Below are 19,174 nucleotides of genomic sequence, written 5' to 3' on the forward strand. Positions count from 1 at the left end.
TTAGCTCCATGTTGTGCTTTTAAATATGAGTTGAGGAATTCAGCTTCCTCTGGGCACCTTCTGCTTTGGCGTAACCTGTACCATGACTATACCTGTGCTGTGGAATAGATACTTGAGATACCTGTACAAAAAGTACTGTAGGCAACAAGAGCGCAACTCAGTACAGGCCACTTTAACCAGTCAAGAAGCTAGCTCAGATCGACAAATGAATAAGACTCACAAGAAGATTAGACAAATTCATGCCTCATAGCCCCATCAGTGAGGATTAAATGTAGTAGTAGGGCTGCAACCTCCAAAATAGGATTTTCTAAGCTTCTAAATGCTGGAAGCTGTAAGGGAAGAGGAGCAGGGGACAGATGAGTGTGGATATGCCCTACATAAATACTCTCCCCCTTAATATTTGCTCTGTGCTACTGTAAGATAGGACAGTAGCTAGATGGGTCTCAACTTGGACCCAGCATGGTATGACTTATGTTTTTTATAGTCTTATCTCCACATTATATTGTAATTGGAACTGTAGGCACACCCCATATTATGTACCAGAGCACAGCAGGCCTAGAATCCAGGACAAAAGCTACCAAGATATAGAGGTTATTGATAAAAGAAAGAGAGAGATAATGAAAGAGTAGGACTGTCAGATAACTCTTCAGTTGAGCCTGGGACAGCAGCCAGTGGGCATTTATGGGCTTGAACAATCCATCCTTAGAACCAGCTGCCGAAGATACAGAAGAAAGGAAGCTCACTGACTATGCAAGGCCTCCACAGAGTAATAAAGTCCTATAAATAACCAAATTCAGCCTTTGAGACTTTTGATTTCATCTATTCAAACTCACCCTGTTAATCTGAATAGCACCAACTGCAGAGGAAACAGATTCAAAGAAGATAGGATTTTCAGATCCTAGGTTGTCACTGTACTGCATTGCTTTTATCAAGGAAGCTGTAATAAAATATACACATTAACATTAAAAAGTAATGTGGGCTTTAACTCATTCTTCAAAACTTTTCTTGTAAATTGATACTTACCTTTGCAATGTGCTAGCAATACATTAATGTTCTGATTTTTACAATCCATGTAAATCTAAATGAAAAAAAACCCAATGAATTTAGCAAAACTATTTGAAGGATCGCAAGAGAATAAATCAAGCAAAACCAGGTAAGAAACATACTTTAATTCTATTCAAATTACATTGAAAACTACCACTAGAGGGAGCCATTCTATAATCTAAAAACAATGAAGTGTGTTAGGACTGTAGTGGGCATGATTAGATTTTTTTTTGGTATTGCTTTGTTTTGTTTTTTGGAAACCAGTAAATGTGGTTGCAACTGATCTGAAACATTTTTTAAATTCAACATGAATTTATGAGGAGGAGACCGTGGTGAAAATAGTGATGTTTCCCTTACCCACATGTCCTGGGATTACAGCACTAGCCCAAGATGTAGAAGACCCTTGGTTCAAGTCTCACTTGTGTCTGAGGGGATTTAAACCCCTGCCTGTCACTCCCAGAAAACTGCCCTCACCACCATGCTACAGATAACTTACTGGAGGTTGCTATCTAGTTCTCCTGTTGAAACTGTGCTACCATGCATGGAATACATAAATAATCATTGAATCAGTAAGTGAGTTAAGAGAAGAAATGAGAATGACTATGGAGACATTTTATGAGGGCACTCCCTGGAGAGGTGGGACCCCAGGGGTATAGTCCCTGATTCAACAAATACGCGTTTAGTCCATGCAAAGTAGAAAAGCTCTGAGAGGAAATATTCAGGAAAGCCACCTCCAAATACAGAGTCTCCTGATAGTTAAAGCACTCATGAGGGGTTGGGGAAAACCCAAGTTCAAGTACCCTCTCTGCTTGATTCAGATCAGGAATCTGGACCAGCTCTTGCCATCCCAATGAAGCCCATGCCAAGTAAATAAATTTCAATAAATTTAATTCTAACAGCAGTCATATGATTTAATTTCTAAAAGTAATTTGGGGGCTACTATATAGAGCTGAATTGCTATTATAATATTATTATTTGTACTTTGGTATTTATAGTCACATGACTGAACTTTGGGTCAATTGATATGCAAGGTGAATACAGACTTGGACCTAATTTCCAGCACATACATGCATGATGTCATAAATACCTGCAGAAGCACCGAGACTCCAGTATAGTCAAATAAAGTCAGTCCACTGCAGTCTAATATGAAAGCACATCTCTCATTAGGGCATGGCTCTACGGATGACTCACCTAGATATTTGATATGAAATGAGAAAGAATCTTCAGAAAGAATAACAATCACTCATCAAAAAATAAACAACATACTGTGTTACAAAACACTTTGTACATTGGGAAATACCAAGCAAGGGAATGGCTTATTCAAAAAGTACAACAGAAACAGTGATGGGGTAACAGGATAAAACTGAGAACCAAAAAACAGGAGGTCTGGGGAAAACATCTTTCCAATAAAACATACTTGAGTAGTGGAATAATCTCTCATCGGAAATGGAGCAAGCCTTTCTAACTCAGGTTTTCAAAACTAGTCTGGACAAAATACTAGCAAATGTAGGAAAGTATTCTGTTCTGTTCTGCTCAGATTCCTATACCTGTATTCATCACTGCAGTAGTATCTGAATGCCTTTCAATAGTTCAACATAACTAATATTTATTTCATTCTTCTCCTGGGGGAGAAGCGTGTGTCCACTCTTGGTATGTATTTCTCATTTGGTTTCTTTCCGTTTGTTTTTTAATTATGCATGCTACTGTATATGAGTTGAGAAGGTAGAACAAAGAAACGCGTTTTGCAATTTCTAGCAGAAAATGGTGAAGTGTGTAATAGTCTGTATTTCTGAAGGAATCGATTCTACTACCTCAGACCAATCTCACAGTGGTAAGGGGCAGGTGACCCCAGCAAGACCTTACAATCTATGAAAAGGAATGGATCACCTAATAATTCCTGTCCATTATAACGAGAGCTGTGTATCTCTACAAAAAGTCAAAGCAACATACAGACATCAAGGCCCCGATCCAGGAAGTAACTTAGCAAATGCTTCAGTTTAAGTATATAAGTATATAAGTATCATTGAGATCACATGCTTAAAATTAAGCTCATGCATAATTGCTTTGCTGTATCATGGCCTAAGTCAAGGATTCCAGAACTTTCCTCACAGAGAGCACTGTAAAACAAATCTTATTTATGCCACACTGTGAATAAATATTAACATTAAAGTTAGTAAGCACAAACTGCAAAGCACTCAGAAAGACATGGTGGTGGGGCAAGGGGTTGAACGTAAAGAAGCGTTAAGCTTAATAGTTCTGAAAATGCAGATAAAAAGATTTTCAATTCTTGAGAGGGCTTACAGTTCCAACACAGTGGGGATTTATACTGGCATTAATTCCTTCCTCAAAGTAGACTATGATCAAAGTCCACTGGACTTATAGCTCTGGGGGTTTATTGGCTTTTTTAGCTGTATGTTAATAAATACATGGCAAACAAAAATAAAGAATTTCAAAAGAAAGCTCCTGCCTGATACTCCTGCTATAGAAATCCAGCAAAGATTTATGAGGATGACTGGATGGTTCACTGAAGTCTTTTCTATATCACACCAATATTTCCAAAATAAAAGCAGTTTCTCTTTGTGTTTGTATTGAATTATGTATAAATAGAAATGTAGAAGATAGAGTTTTTATATAAACTATTTACATATAAATATGTATACATATATGTATATATAGAAAATCATTATATACATCTATATAAAGGGGAGGGGCAGGTTATGATTAGGACCTTGTGTTCAGTTTGCTTCCCCTTGCTGCTAGTACAGACCAACAGCAAACTACTACTCTCACAGTAAGAAACAGAAGTAGTGTATCTGAATCAAAGTGCATTCCAGGTCCACTCCTGGAGTGATGCTTAGGTAAATGTCTAAAACCAAAAAACCCACTGAACTGTTTAATAAGTAGTCCAGTCCAACTTTCTGGAAAACTTCTGGAGTTACTGTTGGTGTTTAATACTAGTACTGCCAGAAATTCCACTATTAACCCAGTTTCTGGAAACTGTCGTCCTTCTCTCTCGTAGTTTTATCTAAACGCACCTAGGATGAAATTCACCACTGGTAAGAGATCTATCACGAGCAATATTGACAATTGAACAGTGGCATAACTGGGGCAGAGTGAGCAGGGCATTAACCCTGGACTAGCCCTAGACAGGGCATCAATATAGGGCCCTCCTCCCAGGAGTCTCTGCCATGGGCAGGTGCATCCTTTCACCAAACAGTGTATCGGGGGGGTGGGGGGTGGCAAGGATGGTCACTGCACACTTTGCTGATGCCTGCTGCATACCTTGCTGTTGGAGGCACAACCCTGTGCCCAGAGAAAGAAAAGGGCATCAGGAGGAGCCCCAGGGAACCCAGGCTGCTGCCTGTTTCTTCAGAGCAGCAGCAGCATGAGCCTCTGCTGCACAGCACTAGCAGCTGTCACCTACAGAGACCTCTGTCAGATAAGACTCCGCGCCTCACCCTCAGTCCCCTGCCTGCTCTCCAGTAGCCAACATAACACCCCAAACCCCATGCCCCAGATGCTGAAAGTGCTCCCTATGCCTATACCATTTAAGGTAGTGGTGGACAAAATATGGACTGTAGACCGCATCTGGCCAGCTAAGGGATTTTTTTGGCCTGAGGAGGTCCCCTTAGCCCTGCCTGCCCCAGGCATAGGGGGCCGCAGAGGCCATGGTGCATGTGGTCAGGCCTGCAGCCCCAGGGCACACAGCAGGGCTGGGGCAGTGCTGCAACCAGACTCACTTCCTGGCAGCCCCTGCAAGAGCAGCTCCTTTCAGCTGCTGCTGCCAGTCTCTGCCACCACCACCAGACCTGGCCCCACTGGCCTAGGCATCCCATCCTACTGCTGGTGGCACTGGATGGGGCAGGTGGGTGGGGGCTCCAAGTAGACCAGCTTGGGACCCATGTGAACAGAGTGCACTTGGCCAGGCAGGGAGCAGCATCTGGGAGCAGGATGGGCAGTGGGGCTGGGGCCAGGACTAGGATTGGGATTTGGGGGTGGTGACAACACGGGGCCAGGGCCTGGGCCCAGAGAAGACACACTATCCACTGCCCACATGCCCCGGTGATGGGTGCCGCTTCTGCAGGAAGGGGTGTGCAGGGAGCAGATCATGGCCCTGTCCCAGGCTCCAGCCTCATACTGTCACCTCCCCATGATCCCAATCCCAGCCTCAGCCCTGCCTGCCCATCCCACTCCTGAATGCCACTCCCTGCTCCCTGCCCCATAGTCTCATCCACCCAGCTGGGCACGGCCTGCCCATGTGGGTCCTGGACCAGTCTCCATGGAGACCCTGGGACTGCAGGGCAGCTACAGAGTGGGGCCTGGGCCTAGGGCAGAGCCACAATCTGCTCTCCAGCCTGCAGAACCAAAGCCCATCGCAGAGGCATGTGGGGAGTGGATCACAGCACTTCCCTGGGCCCCGATCCCATGCTGTCATCGCCCCATGATCCCAGGGTGCCCCAGCCCCAGCCCTGCCCACCAGTCCTGCTCCCAGATGCCATTCCCTGCCTGTCCATGACCCCATCCCATCTGCCCAGCCGAGCACAGGGCAGAGCCACTTAGGGAGATTTGGTGAATTGTTGTGGGGGGAGAGGGGTGCTGACCCAGCCCTCAACAGCTCACCAAAACTCTCTAAGTTGGCCTCCAGCACAAATAATTGCCCACCCCTGATTTAACGGCTCAAAGTAAGATTGGGTATGATACAAGTGGTGCTCAGACACTGTGAAAGATCCAGCCATCCAAATGAAATCAGAATTTTATTTTGGTCAGTGTCTCTAACCATCTCTCGAGCAATGCATGGATTTTACAGAATATTTTTTCCCTTTACTAGGAGTAGTGTGTGTTGCAATACTTTACAGAGATAGCTACAGACTCCATCACCCTCTAATAAAACAAAGAATGTAATCCCTTAAAGTCATCATAAATATAGTTAATGAATATAAACATTCAGCCAATGGTCCAAATTCAGATTCTTAACTAGAACTTGAATGCTTATAAGTTTGTTGAATAAATGTTATATTTGAACTCCTTCCATGATTTAAGTTACCTGTATAAAGTATCTCCTGAAAAAAGTCACTCTAGTTACCCTATAGGAATGTATGCACTACATTCTGAGGTATCCAGGTTGTAGCTGTATCGGTCTCAAGGAAGAGGCACTCAGGACTCGTAGTAGAGATGATATTTTCTGCAATGATGCAAATTACCTTGAAACAAAAGTGGGAGCTTTGTTTCAAGGTAATTTGCATCATCACAAATCCTCACAGGAGGTGAAAGGCTCCATACTAGCTATGAACTGAATGCCCAGAGGAATTTTCCACCTATTGATTCCTCTGTGAGATCATATGAAATATGAACTTTCATTTCTACCCTGGAGAACTTTTGCAATCTTTTCTCCAATGCCTGATGAAGGGTGTTTGTGCCAGAAAGCTTGCAATCAAAGAATTTTTTTTTGCAAAAATCTTGTTGGTCTAATAAAAGATATCGTCTCTACTATGAGTCCTGATTCCCTTTTTCACTGTTTTGCCATTTTATTAGGTGTATTATGAAATAATTTATATATTTTAAATCTCAAATAAAAAAATAAAACTTTATTTAGTGTCCTTATTCCATACTCTGAGGTAAGGTGATATGGATCATTTTGAGTCATTTCAATTTTCTTAACCTGTATTGTAAATAGACTTAAAAGCCATACAAATTTGATATAGTGTTTCTATTTTTAGTTTTACTTACTGTCTATGCTCCAGCTCTGCAGTAAGCTCTGACCAGGCACAATAATCCACGCAATGCTCAGTTCATTTCATGATTAGGCAGTGTTTCTAATAAATCTGTTGGGTTTTGTTTTCGTTATTTTTAGTTGAGGGACTAAAACCAGTGATTGTCAGCTGGGGTCCCACAACACCCTGGGATGCTGTGAGATCCTTTTAAGGGTGCCACACAATATTAGCAAACACCTACACATGATTGACATGATAAACCAAGAGCTTCCCAATAGGAATTCATATTGTCCAAAGCATTGTGATCTTCCTAGGTACTTTGCAACAGAGTTGCTTTATTACTATTCTATAGTACAAAAATAAGTTAAATTAGTTTTTGAATAGATGGGGTGCCACTAAGTTCAGAAAAGTTGTGGAGAGGTGCCTTGAGTCTAAAAAAGGTTGAAAACCAGAACTCTAAAGTATGTCAGGTTCTTAGTTCAAATCTGGACTAAGGCATGGATAATATAATTTCTCTGCTGTCTCATGAGTAAATTATGGTTATGTGAAATATGTTGGTACCCTCTGAATATTTCCTAGATTCAAAGCTGTAAATCTCTATCAGCAATCTCAAAACGTAGGTTAAGAACTCCATTAGCCCTACATTCTCAACTTAAGAGGGTTGAGAAGCCCTCCAGATCAAAGGCAAAGCATATTGACAGGATACTATAGGGAAGATGGCACTGCTAGTGTTCAAGCTTTACTTGGCATGCGGAAACACATTAGTTTCTGGGCCATGAACATTCATGTAAAAATCAGGAAACATCTGACATACCAACACCACACACTCCATCTTCCTTTCAATTTGTTTCATAAATGCTAAACTCACCATGACAACTGCCATTGGATAATGGATTGAGCAATGTGTTCTGTTCACACTGAAACAAAAGGAAAACTCAGTGTAAGAACTAAGGAAAAACCATCAATGCCTTCTTAATTCTGTCTGCCAATATGGAATTTTTCTATTCCCTTCTAAAGGAAAGCATCAACATTTTCTGTCTGTGAAAGTCTTGTGGATCCTTTTAACATGTGAAATAAATTCAGCAACATTTGTTTAAAAGTTATCTCAACCTATGCATTATTGTTTCACTGCCTCACTTTGGCTTTCTAGGCCAATCTCTAGCCTTCATGAATTGAGATCCATTTTAATCTCCTGGGGGCTACACAGAGCTGATAAAAGGGGGAGGGGAGTAAATGAATAAAGTTCAAAATGTCAACCTTGTTTACATTACAAACAGCTGAAAATATATTAGTTTTCTGTTCTAGGCAAAATAGTCTATGTTAATTGAAATATTTGCTAAAATAATTTCAAAATTATTCATTTACCAAAAACATGTTTTATTTATTCAAATGTGGCTTTTAAAAAATCTAATATTTTGATAATGATTTTGATAAAATATTAAATGTGTGGTAATAAATTATAACAGATATAACATAAATGTATTAAAATTATAAATATATAAATAAAAACCCACAAAGGCATGAACTAGTTTTTGCAAAAAAGTTTTGCTTTTGAATAAAGGTAAAAAAAAAGAACCCCATACTGTGCAAAAAAAAATTTAGCAAATTGTAGAATTAAGCACTTCCCAGTACATATAAAGGACAAAATATCCACCCCAAAGAACATTTAAATTAATTTCTGGCAAATCAAATATGTTTATCTCTACCAAGTTATTTATGCTGTCTTCATCAGAGAATGTCTCCATAGCAGTTAAAGCAAAAAAAAAAAAGCAAAATCAAATAGACTTTTAATTTTTTTACTTGATTATTTGATATTGTTTTGTTTTATCTATTTTCTGTATTATCATATACTATGTTGAGTATCATATCCTATGTTCTCATCTGCAGGGGAGAGGAGTCAAGGAGATCTGGTTGTATTTTAAAGAAACCTTACTGAGGGCTTAGGAACAAAACATCTCAACGTGCAGGAAAAATAGCAAATATAGCAGGCAACCAGCTTGGCTTAGCAGAGCACTCTCCAGTGATCCTAAACACAGAAAGGAAGTTTACAAGAAATGGACGCTTGGACAGATGACTAGGGAGGAGTATAGGAATATCGCTTGGGTATGTAGGGATGAAATCAGCAAGGCCAAAGCACAATTGGAGTTGCATTTAGCAAGGGATGTGAAGAGTAACAAAAGGGGTTTCTACAAGTATGTCAGCAACAAGAGGAAGATCAGGGAAAGTGTGAGTGGTGGAGGCAACCTAATGACAGATGAGGAGGAAAAGGCTGAAATACCCAATGCCTTTTTTACCTCGGTCTTCACAGGCAAGGTCAGCTCCCAGACTACTGCACTGGGCCGCAGTTTGGGGTGAAGGTGAGCAGCCCTCAGTGGTGAAAGAACAGGTTAGGAACTATTTAGAAAAGTGGATGTGTACAAGTCCATGGGGCCAGATGCAATGCATCTGAGGGTGCTGAGGAAGTTGGCTGATGTGACTGCAGAGCCACTGGCCATTATCTTTAAAAACTCATGACGACTGGGGGAAGTCCCGGATTATCAGAAAAGGGCAAATATAGTGCCCACCTTTAAGAAAGGGAAGAAAAAGGATCCAGGGAACTACAGACCAGTCAGCCTCACCTCAGTCCCCAGGCAGATCATAGAGCAGGCCCTCAAAGAATCCATTTCTAAGCACTTGGAGGAGAAGAAAGTTATCAGGAACAGTCAGCAGTGGACATTATATACCTTAACCTTAGCAAGGCTTTTTGATACCAACTCCCACAGCATTCTTACAAGAAAACTGAGGAAGTATGGGTTGGATGAATGGACTGTAAGTTGGATGGAAATCTGGTTGGTTCATCGGGCTCAGTGGGTAGTAATCAATGGCTCTATATCTAGTTGGCAGCTGACATGAAGTGGAGTGCTCCAGGAGTCGATCCTGGTGCCAGTTTTGTTCAATATCTTTATTAATGGTTTGGAAAATGGGATGGAGTGCACCTCAGCAAGTTGGCAGATGATACCAAGATGGGGAGAGTAGTAGATATGCAGGAGGGTAGGCCTACGATTCAGAGTGACCTAGACAAATTGGAGGATTGGGCCAAAAGAACTCTTATGGGGCTCAACAAGGACAAGTGCAAAGTCCTGCACTTATATTGGAGCAATCTCATGCACCATTATGTGCTTAGGAACAACTGGCTCTGCAGAAAATGCAGAAATGCAGCTCTGCGGAAAATGACCCAGGGCTTACAGTAAACAATATGCTGAATATGAGCCATCAGTGTGCCCTTGTTGCCAAGAAGGCTAACAGCATACTGGGCTGCATTAGTAGGAGCGTTGCCAGTAGATCAAGGGAAGTGATTATTCCCTAGTACAGGACTGGTGCAGGCCACACTGGTGCAGCACTAGTGAGGCCACATCTGGAGTACTGTGTCCAGTTTTGTGCCCCCAGTACAGAAAGGATGTGGACAAGTTGGAGAGAGTCCAGCAGAAGCCAACAAAAATGGTTAGGGGACTGAGGTACAGGGCTTATGATTAGGACAGGCTGAGGGAACTGGGCTTATTTAGTCTTCAGAAGAGAAGACTGAGAGGGGATTTGATAGCAGCCTTCAACTACCTGAAAAGTGGTTACAAAGAAGACAGAGCTAGACTATTCTCTTTTGTGGCAGATGACAAAACAAGGAGCAACGGTCTCAAGTTGCAGCCAGGAAAGTTTATGTTAGATATTAAGAAAAACTTTCTCACCAGGAGGGTGATGAAGCACTGGAACAGGTTACCTAGAAAGGTGGTGGAATCTCCATCCTTGGAGGTTTTTAATGCCTGACTCAAGAAAAACCTGGCTGGAATGATTTAGTTGGGGATGGTCCTGCTTTGAGTAGGGGATTGGATTAGATGACCTCCTGAGGTTCCTTCCAATTCTAATTTTCTATGATTCTATGTTCTGTTTTAATTTTGTTTATGCTAATAGATTGTGCAATCTTATTGAATGCTTAGTAACCATAAACTATATAAGTTTATTATTATATTATTTATACTTTTATTGTTCATTTTACTGAATTGTTTTATCAAAAGCTGTAAATAAATTACTGTTAAACAAGAGCAAACTCTGTCTAGCCTTTAAAACTATAATAGGTATTGGCAGGTATACTAGAATAGTCAAGATGTCTGTGGTGAGTGTCCCTAAAGCCAGTGATACATTTTTATTATTTTTATATCCTCTATTTATTGATTTTACCAAAACTATGATAATCACTGTAAAAACTTAAGGAGAAACATTACTTTACAGTATTGTTCCTCAATTTTACACCTGTGTAACTTCCTGTTGCTTTCAAGTTAATTACCGATAATTACAATGGCATAAGTCTAATTATCAGAGCTGCTGAAAAACTGTTGCTCCCATGGACCTCCGTGGCAGATATTCAATCTGTGCACATCTACATGTGCATTTATGGTGCATTAAATTTACTGTACAGTTATTTACTACACAGTAAATGGGTTTAGGCTGGCATCTGCACGTGCAGGTGTTAAAGCACCATAATGCTGTATATGGACCAACTTGAGAGTACAGTTAGTCCCAAGTCAGTACATGCACACAGTGTTGCTGTGCAGTAAGGTGTCTATGCGTGAGTTACTGCACAGTAACTACTCAGGCATAAATTTGATACCCACATGATGCAGGTATCAAATTTATACCCAAGTTGGCATAAGTCAACATATTTCTTGTGGAGTACAGGCTTGCACATGTAGACACCACCTGTACTGTGGAGTAATTTTCAGTTACTGTGTAGTAATTTCAGTTACTGCAGTTAATATGCACATGTAGACATGCCCTCTGTGATGCAAATAGGCCTTTATATACCAAAGCCTGTGGAAGTTCTCCCATGAATTTTTGTGGTACTGGATTGATTCATTAACATCTTTTGTTGAATTACATAAATACATATATTAGATGTATTCCTTCCAAACAGTGATGGGAAAAACTAAATAGATTGAACTTGATGAAGTTTAGGTTTTAATTTTATTATATGGTAAATTGATCATCTATGGCATAATGTGATTTTCTACTGTATTACTGATTGAGTGCTGTGAGATTTGATGGAATGAACATGAGAAAAGCACTCATTATCATTATTGCCATCATTACGACTGATGAATGTAGCATGTCCTACCTTGTTTATATCATCATATGCCTGGTTGCTTGCATTGTCCTTCTGGATTATCTTTATTAAATCAGCATGGAACTTCTTGGCATTCAGAAAGACAAGTGGGTTGTTCACCGAAACTATCTTTACCTGTTGCAAAGATTCCTTTGGGGTGAAATAAATAAAGCACTGTGAAGGTTTGACTCATTCCCTCAGATTTAAAAAAAAGGAAAATATTTTTTAACAATCCTACAAAATATAAATTACTAGTCTTGTGAAAAGATGCTGGGTACCATGGTGCTTTAACTGGAGAATAGTCTTCTCCCTTGACTTGCTTAAATCAAGGAAAATGTGATTAGTTAAAAGGAAAAACAGAAACAAAACCATAATGTTTGGCATGGCTGATCTTAAGAATGACAATTTGGTAAATAAAATGACTGACCTTTTCTGTATTTAAAATTATAACAAATGAAGGAAGCCTGAACTACTCTGAACCAAAGCTGAACAAATTGTAAACTGCAGAAGTCATTTCTGATCTTCTTTCTTAGTACTATCTTGCACTAAGGAGTATCAAGTTAGAATATATAACATAAACCTATACACAGTCCCATGTATAGGAACTTAGAGAATTAAGTTTTCAGGAAATGCTTATTATGAGACCATCTTCTGCAGACAAAAAACCCCCTGAATGATGTACTAACTTCATGCTTTCTGACTCTTTATACTTACACATTGGGTGCATCTACATGAGCTATTGCAGCTCAATAAACTCCAGCATAGTTCACAGCATAGCTCAGCTGCTCCCGGGCAAAGTATCTTCACATGTGCCTGGGACCAAACCAGTCTGAGCCGAGGCAGAGCAGCAGGCTTGGGCTGGGCCTGAGCTAGCAGCAGGCTTGGGCTGGGCTCGGGGTGTCAGCATTAGGTGGCAGAGAGGCTGACTGGGTCACAAGAATGCTGAAACTGCAGCCATGTAGCTGAGCCTGCTGTCAGCCTGGGGCTCTCCAATCTGGCTCAAACTGCTGCGGTCCTGTCAACTCCATAGTAAAATGCATATGTAGATGCAGCCATTGTGTCAAAAGAGACTGAAGTTCTACAGGTATCTGAAAAAAAAAACTATAAAATTGAAACAGGAAAAGAAGAAAATAAGACATCCTATTAACTATGAGGGGCAAAAAGCTGCCACATGTCCAGCAACACCTAGGGATGGGAACAACAGACCATGAAGATCCAGGTAAATATCCTAGAAAGGCTTCATTGGAATTTTCAATCCATGGAAAATGTCATCTATGAAAGGCATGTGTCCAACAAATCTAATCAATCCTCTGAAAAACCAAGAAAATCACAAGGCAAAATAAAGTCTGATTTACCAAATCTAAAAGGTGAAATAATTTGTCACAAATAAGTAATATAGCTGAAACATGCTGGAGCTAAAAATGAGAATACTCAGACAACCCACACTAACTCTTCTGAAAGCCAGGGACATGTGTAAAGCTGGAGAGTAAGTTCACTATGCAGAGTGTAAGTGGAGTAGGACATAGAGATAATTGGTAAGTAGAACAGGGAAAGCATTAAATTACAAAGAAGATGCACAGCATTCTTAGTAGACCTTGGAGCAAAATAAGAATGGAATTTTCACCACAAACCAGACGGACTACCCCATTTTGCAGACTACTATTCAGACTTCTGGGAACTAGTTTAATCAGTCAGACATGACCATAACTACTAGGGCTGTGCAAAAGTTGGGTCCATGATTCAATTCAGAGAAGATTCAGCCCGATTCAGAGGCCAAATCACCAAATACAAATCGAATCAGGAGAAGATAAAAAACCTCTGAATCGATTCAAAGGCTCCGAATCGATTCGGAAAAGATACAGAAAAGACTCAGAGATTCGGAAGACAGTCTTTCAGGGGAACAGAAACTGAGAAGAGGGAGGAGGAGCAGGGGGAGAAAGACTGACATCTGTAGCTGGCCAGTGACTGTGATCATTCCCTGACTCCCCTTCCAATCACAGTGCTCTGGGGGAGGGATGTAGAAACAGCATATAAACCTCTGTCTGCAGCCTTTCTGTGCCTTTTGTGAGCTGTTTCTGCCTGAGCAACAGCATCTGAAAGGTACTGGACTGGCTTGATGTCCTACCTAGTCTGTCTCCTGCTACTTTTTGTTCTTAGAAAGGATTGGATATACCTTACTAACTAGAATCCCTCTACTTATCCCTATCCAATCCATTTTTTTCAATTTATATTTGTTCTTGGTCTTTTTTCCCAACACTTTTTAAGAGAAAGCTGTGTTTTCCCTGGCAGTGTGATCCATCACTGTGCAGGGAAGCACATACATTACGCACACTCATACACATACATCATAGAAGAAGTCAGATATTATTACAACACAGAAGAAGTCAGACATTCATAGAAGAATAGATTATATATAGTTATTAATATTATTAGTTATAGTTACATACAGACTAAAGACAACACAGAAGAAGAAGTCAGAGATTCAGATTAACACAACGCAGAAGACAGACCGAAACAGAAGAAGAAGAGAGCATTTTAGTTACACGCACAACAGTAAATACAACACAGAAGAAGTAGTCAGGGATTCAGATTAACACAGCAGAAGTCAGAGAGTCATAGAAGAAGAAAAGATCAGATTATATATAGTTATTATTACTAGGTATAGCTACAATCAGACTACAGACAACACAGAAGTCAGATAGAGATTCAGATTAACACAACACAGAAGTCAGAGTGTCGAAGAAGAAGAAGAAGAAGAGATATTATTTTAGATACGCACACAACAGTAAACACAACACAAAAGAAGTCAGACACAGCCATACATCAGAGAAGAAGAAGAAGACATATATTATTAGCAGGGATCTTGGTTTTCTCTGATTTAAAAAAATCCCCAATTTTCAGTTTTAAAAAAGTAACCCAAATCCACATTTTTCCATTGTGGGAAAATGTGGATTTTTTGTTATTTTTTTAAACTGAAATTTGGGGATTTTTTTTTTTAAACAGAAAAAAACAGGATCCCTGATTATTAATTAGTTACACACACAGACACATTTTCCAGCACAGGAAAGATTAATATGAAGTGTGTTGGAAAAGCAGGTGCCAGGTCTTCTGGCAGGGGAGAGAGAGAGGCTAGAGGAGGTAGGGGGAGAACTAGAGCTGGAAGTCCCCCCTGCCCCAAACATAGACACATCCACTTGCCTGGAAGCCATGAGTCTTCTGCTGCCAGTGGAAGCAAGGAGGTGGGAGCAGTACCTGTCCCTGTGCCTGCACCCCCTCCCCTAACTCCAGAAATAGGCACTAGCAACAGAATGACTGTCTTCTCCACCCCAATTTCATCTCCCAGCATGAGCCTTCCCCTGCCAGAGGAGGAGCTGGATCTGGAACCAGGGGACCTGAGTGCACTAGCTAAAGAAATTCTGGGGAAACTGAGTTTCAAAGTTCACACCTCTTGAAGTTCCCCTAGACCCAGGTCTCCTTTTCAGAAAGGCACCTCAGAGGAGGTTGTGGAGGCAAGTGGCTCAGCTGAGTTAGCTCCTCCTGTTGTTGTGCCTCTGCCTGCTGAGGAGGGGGATAAGGCCCCCTCAACCCAGAAGTGGGGGAGTAGTGTAGTGTGGGATCATTTTGAGGTGGCAAATCCCAGGTTGCTATCTGCCAGCACTGCCAAAGGCAGATCAGCCAGGGCAAGGAGGTAAAAAACTTCACCACCACAGCGATGCTGCTGCATCTGAGGAGGCAGCACCCCCTTGCCCTTCTTCTTCCTCAGCCTGGCACCAGCAGAATCATGCCCAAAGGGAAGTTCCACACTTGCTTCAAGCCCCCATCCCCACAAAGCAGAGGCAGGCCTCCCTGGAGCAGTGAGGGAAAGCCACACACAAAAGGGAGCATGTTGCAAGGGCGAGCGAGATCACTCAGAGCATTGGGGAGATGCTCTGAGAAGATATAACATTCAACAACTGGGTTAGACTCCACAATAGTGTTTCTATTTAGTGTTTTAGGATTCTTCCCTTTCTCCTATATTCTTGTTTTCAGTCATGTCACTCAGAACATTTCAGGATGCCAAAACAGGAAAGCCTTTTGGGTAAATTCTAGCTTTAAAACCCAAGATATAATTGGGTGCGAAAAAATAAAATATCTGGATGGGAGAGCTTCGTTGACAAGTTAATAACTAACAGATACACTGATCACTGTGTCACAACCAAATTAAGTAGTGCCCATGTCACAAACAAGTAATAACCATTTAAAACAGTTTTTTCTGCACTACGTTAACTAAGGGTTAACAATAATGATAGTAACCGCTTTTTTCTGCGCATGTCAAAAAGAAATTTATTGCTGCACCACTAACAGAGATAAAAACTTTTGCCTTCTTTGCTTTATATAAATCATTATAATTGGTCAAAGAAAACAAGGAGTAACCCTGTGAAAATAACACCCTAGCAAAGACCACTAGATAATTGGCGATTCTAATTAGATTTATGACGTGGCGAAAAACAATTGGCTATCATACAAACAAAACCCGCTTACATTTTTCGCAAAGTCGAAGACAACTCTGCCCACACCTTGGAGTAAATCTGACAAATTGATCAGTTGTCAGCGTCTTCCCGCCGCGACCTCCCTGGCATACCCTTGCCCCGCATGCCCGATAAGCCGACCGCTGGCCCGTATATATATATCTGCAGAATGACTGAACAACGATCTCTAAGCTGTAACTAACTAAGTATCTCTGACCTCCGTCTTACACCACCTTGACGTGAGTAAACAATCTTGATTTGCAACCGATAAGCGTCTGCCTAATTAATTCCACTCCAAGCGTCACAAGTACCCGCCTAACGGCCTTCTAAGGCCCCGGACCCTTATCTGCCCGGGTGGGAGTCAGGGAGAGCTGCTGGCCAGCTGCCCTGGGTCCCGACACACTGAAATAGTAAGCTATATAAATATTTGAAAAGTAAGGTGGACATGATAAAAGAACCCATATTGGACAGTGTTGGACTGATGTTGTGATGGTCCAGGAAATATGTGAGGGGCAAAGATTTTTGTGGTTGATGCCTTTTATTGAACCAACTACCTGGTTGAGATAGACTTAGACAAACTTTCATATGCAATGCGTTCTTCTTCAGGTCACCTCTCACATTATTTCTGGACCATCAAGGCTACAACATCACTCTTACACTAAACGTAGGTCTCCTGCCCCCTAGTCCAGTGCTCTATGCAATAAACCTCATTGCTTCCACTGGCTGCAGTTATAAAGTGATCATATAATTGAATGTTAGTGTACTGACTCTTACAACTTCTATGAAAAAATTATGGGAAATAAAAAGCTATAGATTAGTAATGGACAGAAGAGTAAATAGGAGTTAACTTACACAATTAGCTTCTGTTTTGAATTTACACTCCGCTTCTTTCATATTTTTCAAAATCAGTGTCTCTGCTCTGCAATCAATACATAGAGAAAAGTAAACAAGATAGTCATTTTGAATTAGGGCAGGCAGAGGTGCCATATCTAAATATAGGATAGAAGGTACAGTGTTCTAACAATAGGATTTCTAGGATTTTCTGCACATTTAAAGCATTATTTCATACATTAAACAGGAAATAAAAAGAAAGGAATGGGCTTTTTGTGGGAAAAAAATGTCCTTCCAATGTATAAAAGCTAGACCACTGAGTAGGCTTACGTCTTGTAGCCTCTCTAAATCCTGGTATATTACTTTTAAATTTATAGCTTTGCTTTTTAAATTTAAAGCATAAATAATGGGACTTTTTGTAAAACTAAATTTTCAATTCTGTTAACCTGTTATCCACAGTATGCAGTATTGTGGTACCATCTGAAGATCTCTGGTCAGGATCAGATATTTGCTGTTTGTACAGCTTCCAGAACAAAGTAAAAAACTCACTTGCACCTATATATCTAGTTAGTTTGCTCTTGATTTCCAATTAAATTGTGTAATGTATGTCTCACTTCTTCAAAAGAAATAAAGGAGTCAGATTATTATCCAGCCCGTGATTTATTTACCAACCACAAGGAAAATAAAAACACCATGGAAAAACAAGGTTACTACAGGAGTACAGGTTATGAAAGTTAATGCAATTATAACTAGCACTACCTTACTATGCTTACATCTACATGTTCAATTAATAAATAAATAACACACAAATAAACTCCAGAGCTTATTGTTTCAGAGTGAATTGCTCCCAGAGATGCCTGCCAGCTAGCCCTGCATGGAACCATCTTTGTGCCTCAGCCAGTCTCTCCGTAGCATGTGAAGCCCCGTCAGAGCAGCCCTGAGCCGGTTACTCAGATCGGGCTCCACGTGCTGTGAAGCGGCTGGCTGGGGCACAAAGGGTGCTTCAGCGCAGGGGCTACCTGCTGGCTTGCCCTTCACTGAACCACCCTGTACCCCAGCCAACCAAAGCAGCATCTACACGTGGGCTGCTATGGACAAAATAACTCCGCAAAAGGGTAGTACTTGTATTTCACAAGTACCACCTTGCTGCAAAGTTTATTAGTTTCATGCACCCTAACAGGGGCACACATGTAGGCACAGAGGCACTTACTGCACAGTTAATTAGTCAACTGCACAGCAATGTCTCATGTAGATGCACCCTATCTGTACAAGTGACATAATTTAGAATGGCAAAATGCTATCATTTCAATAGATGCTTCAACATACAGAGACAATCTGCAACCAGTAGGGTGGCTAGACAAACCTTTGTGGGGTTTGTTGCCCCTTCTATAGACTATAGTGCACTGAATGTATTTTTATTCCACTGAATTTATATTTTTATTTGTTCTGAAACTTCCTATTCGTAGGTCTTTCTAGCCATCCCCATCAACAGATAAGGCAAACTCCTTTTTCATGAATGAGTGACATAAAGCATATTATTTAACAGCACAGTCTTAGAGTAGAATAATAAGGACCTTAAGCCTTGTGTGAGCTTTTATTACAAAGATAGTTATATGTGACCTGATTCAGTGCCCACTGAAGTCAATGGAAGGACTCCCATTTATTTCAATTAGTGCTGGATCAGATTCATGGTGCTTTATGCCAAACTACTTTCCCATTTCCCCCATACAACCTCAAACATCTAGTCAGGGCTGTTCCTGGGGGGGTGCAAATCAGGACGACCGCTCCAGGCCCCACAGTTTGGGGGGCCCTACGGAGCCGGGGCAGAGTGGCTGCAGCGACTCCGCGCTGCTGCCAGCTTCATGCCCAGCTGCTCACTACCGCCCCCACACCCTGCTGCTGAATCTGCTGCCAGCTTTCTTGCATTTGGGGGCAGGGCCCTGCACAGG

General features: G+C 41.1%; 1 protein-coding gene across 5 annotated transcripts in view; it reads right to left on the minus strand.

Annotated features, from left to right (window-relative positions):
• SLC26A7 (solute carrier family 26 member 7) overlaps positions 1–19,174 on the minus strand; it is a 146,909-nt gene that overhangs the window by 6,839 nt on the left and 120,896 nt on the right. For 3 of the 5 annotated variants that reach the window (XM_006268766.3, XM_019486513.2, XM_059723895.1), the window contains 6 exons: positions 17,247–17,313; positions 11,899–12,036; positions 7,624–7,672; positions 2,132–2,235; positions 1,024–1,078; positions 834–937 (listed from right to left, as the gene is read on the minus strand). In XM_006268766.3, coding sequence (XP_006268828.1) covers positions 834–937; positions 1,024–1,078; positions 2,132–2,235; positions 7,624–7,672; positions 11,899–12,036; positions 17,247–17,313 — 517 coding nt within the window. Of the gene's footprint in view, positions 1–833; positions 938–1,023; positions 1,079–2,131; positions 2,236–7,623; positions 7,673–11,898; positions 12,037–12,686; positions 12,975–17,246; positions 17,314–19,174 lie in introns of those variants that run through there. The other 2 variants (XM_059723893.1, XM_059723894.1) reach the window with 2 other exon arrangements.

This window comes from Alligator mississippiensis, chromosome 3 (genome assembly GCF_030867095.1).
Source record: "Alligator mississippiensis isolate rAllMis1 chromosome 3, rAllMis1, whole genome shotgun sequence".
NCBI lineage: Eukaryota > Metazoa > Chordata > Crocodylia > Alligatoridae > Alligator > Alligator mississippiensis.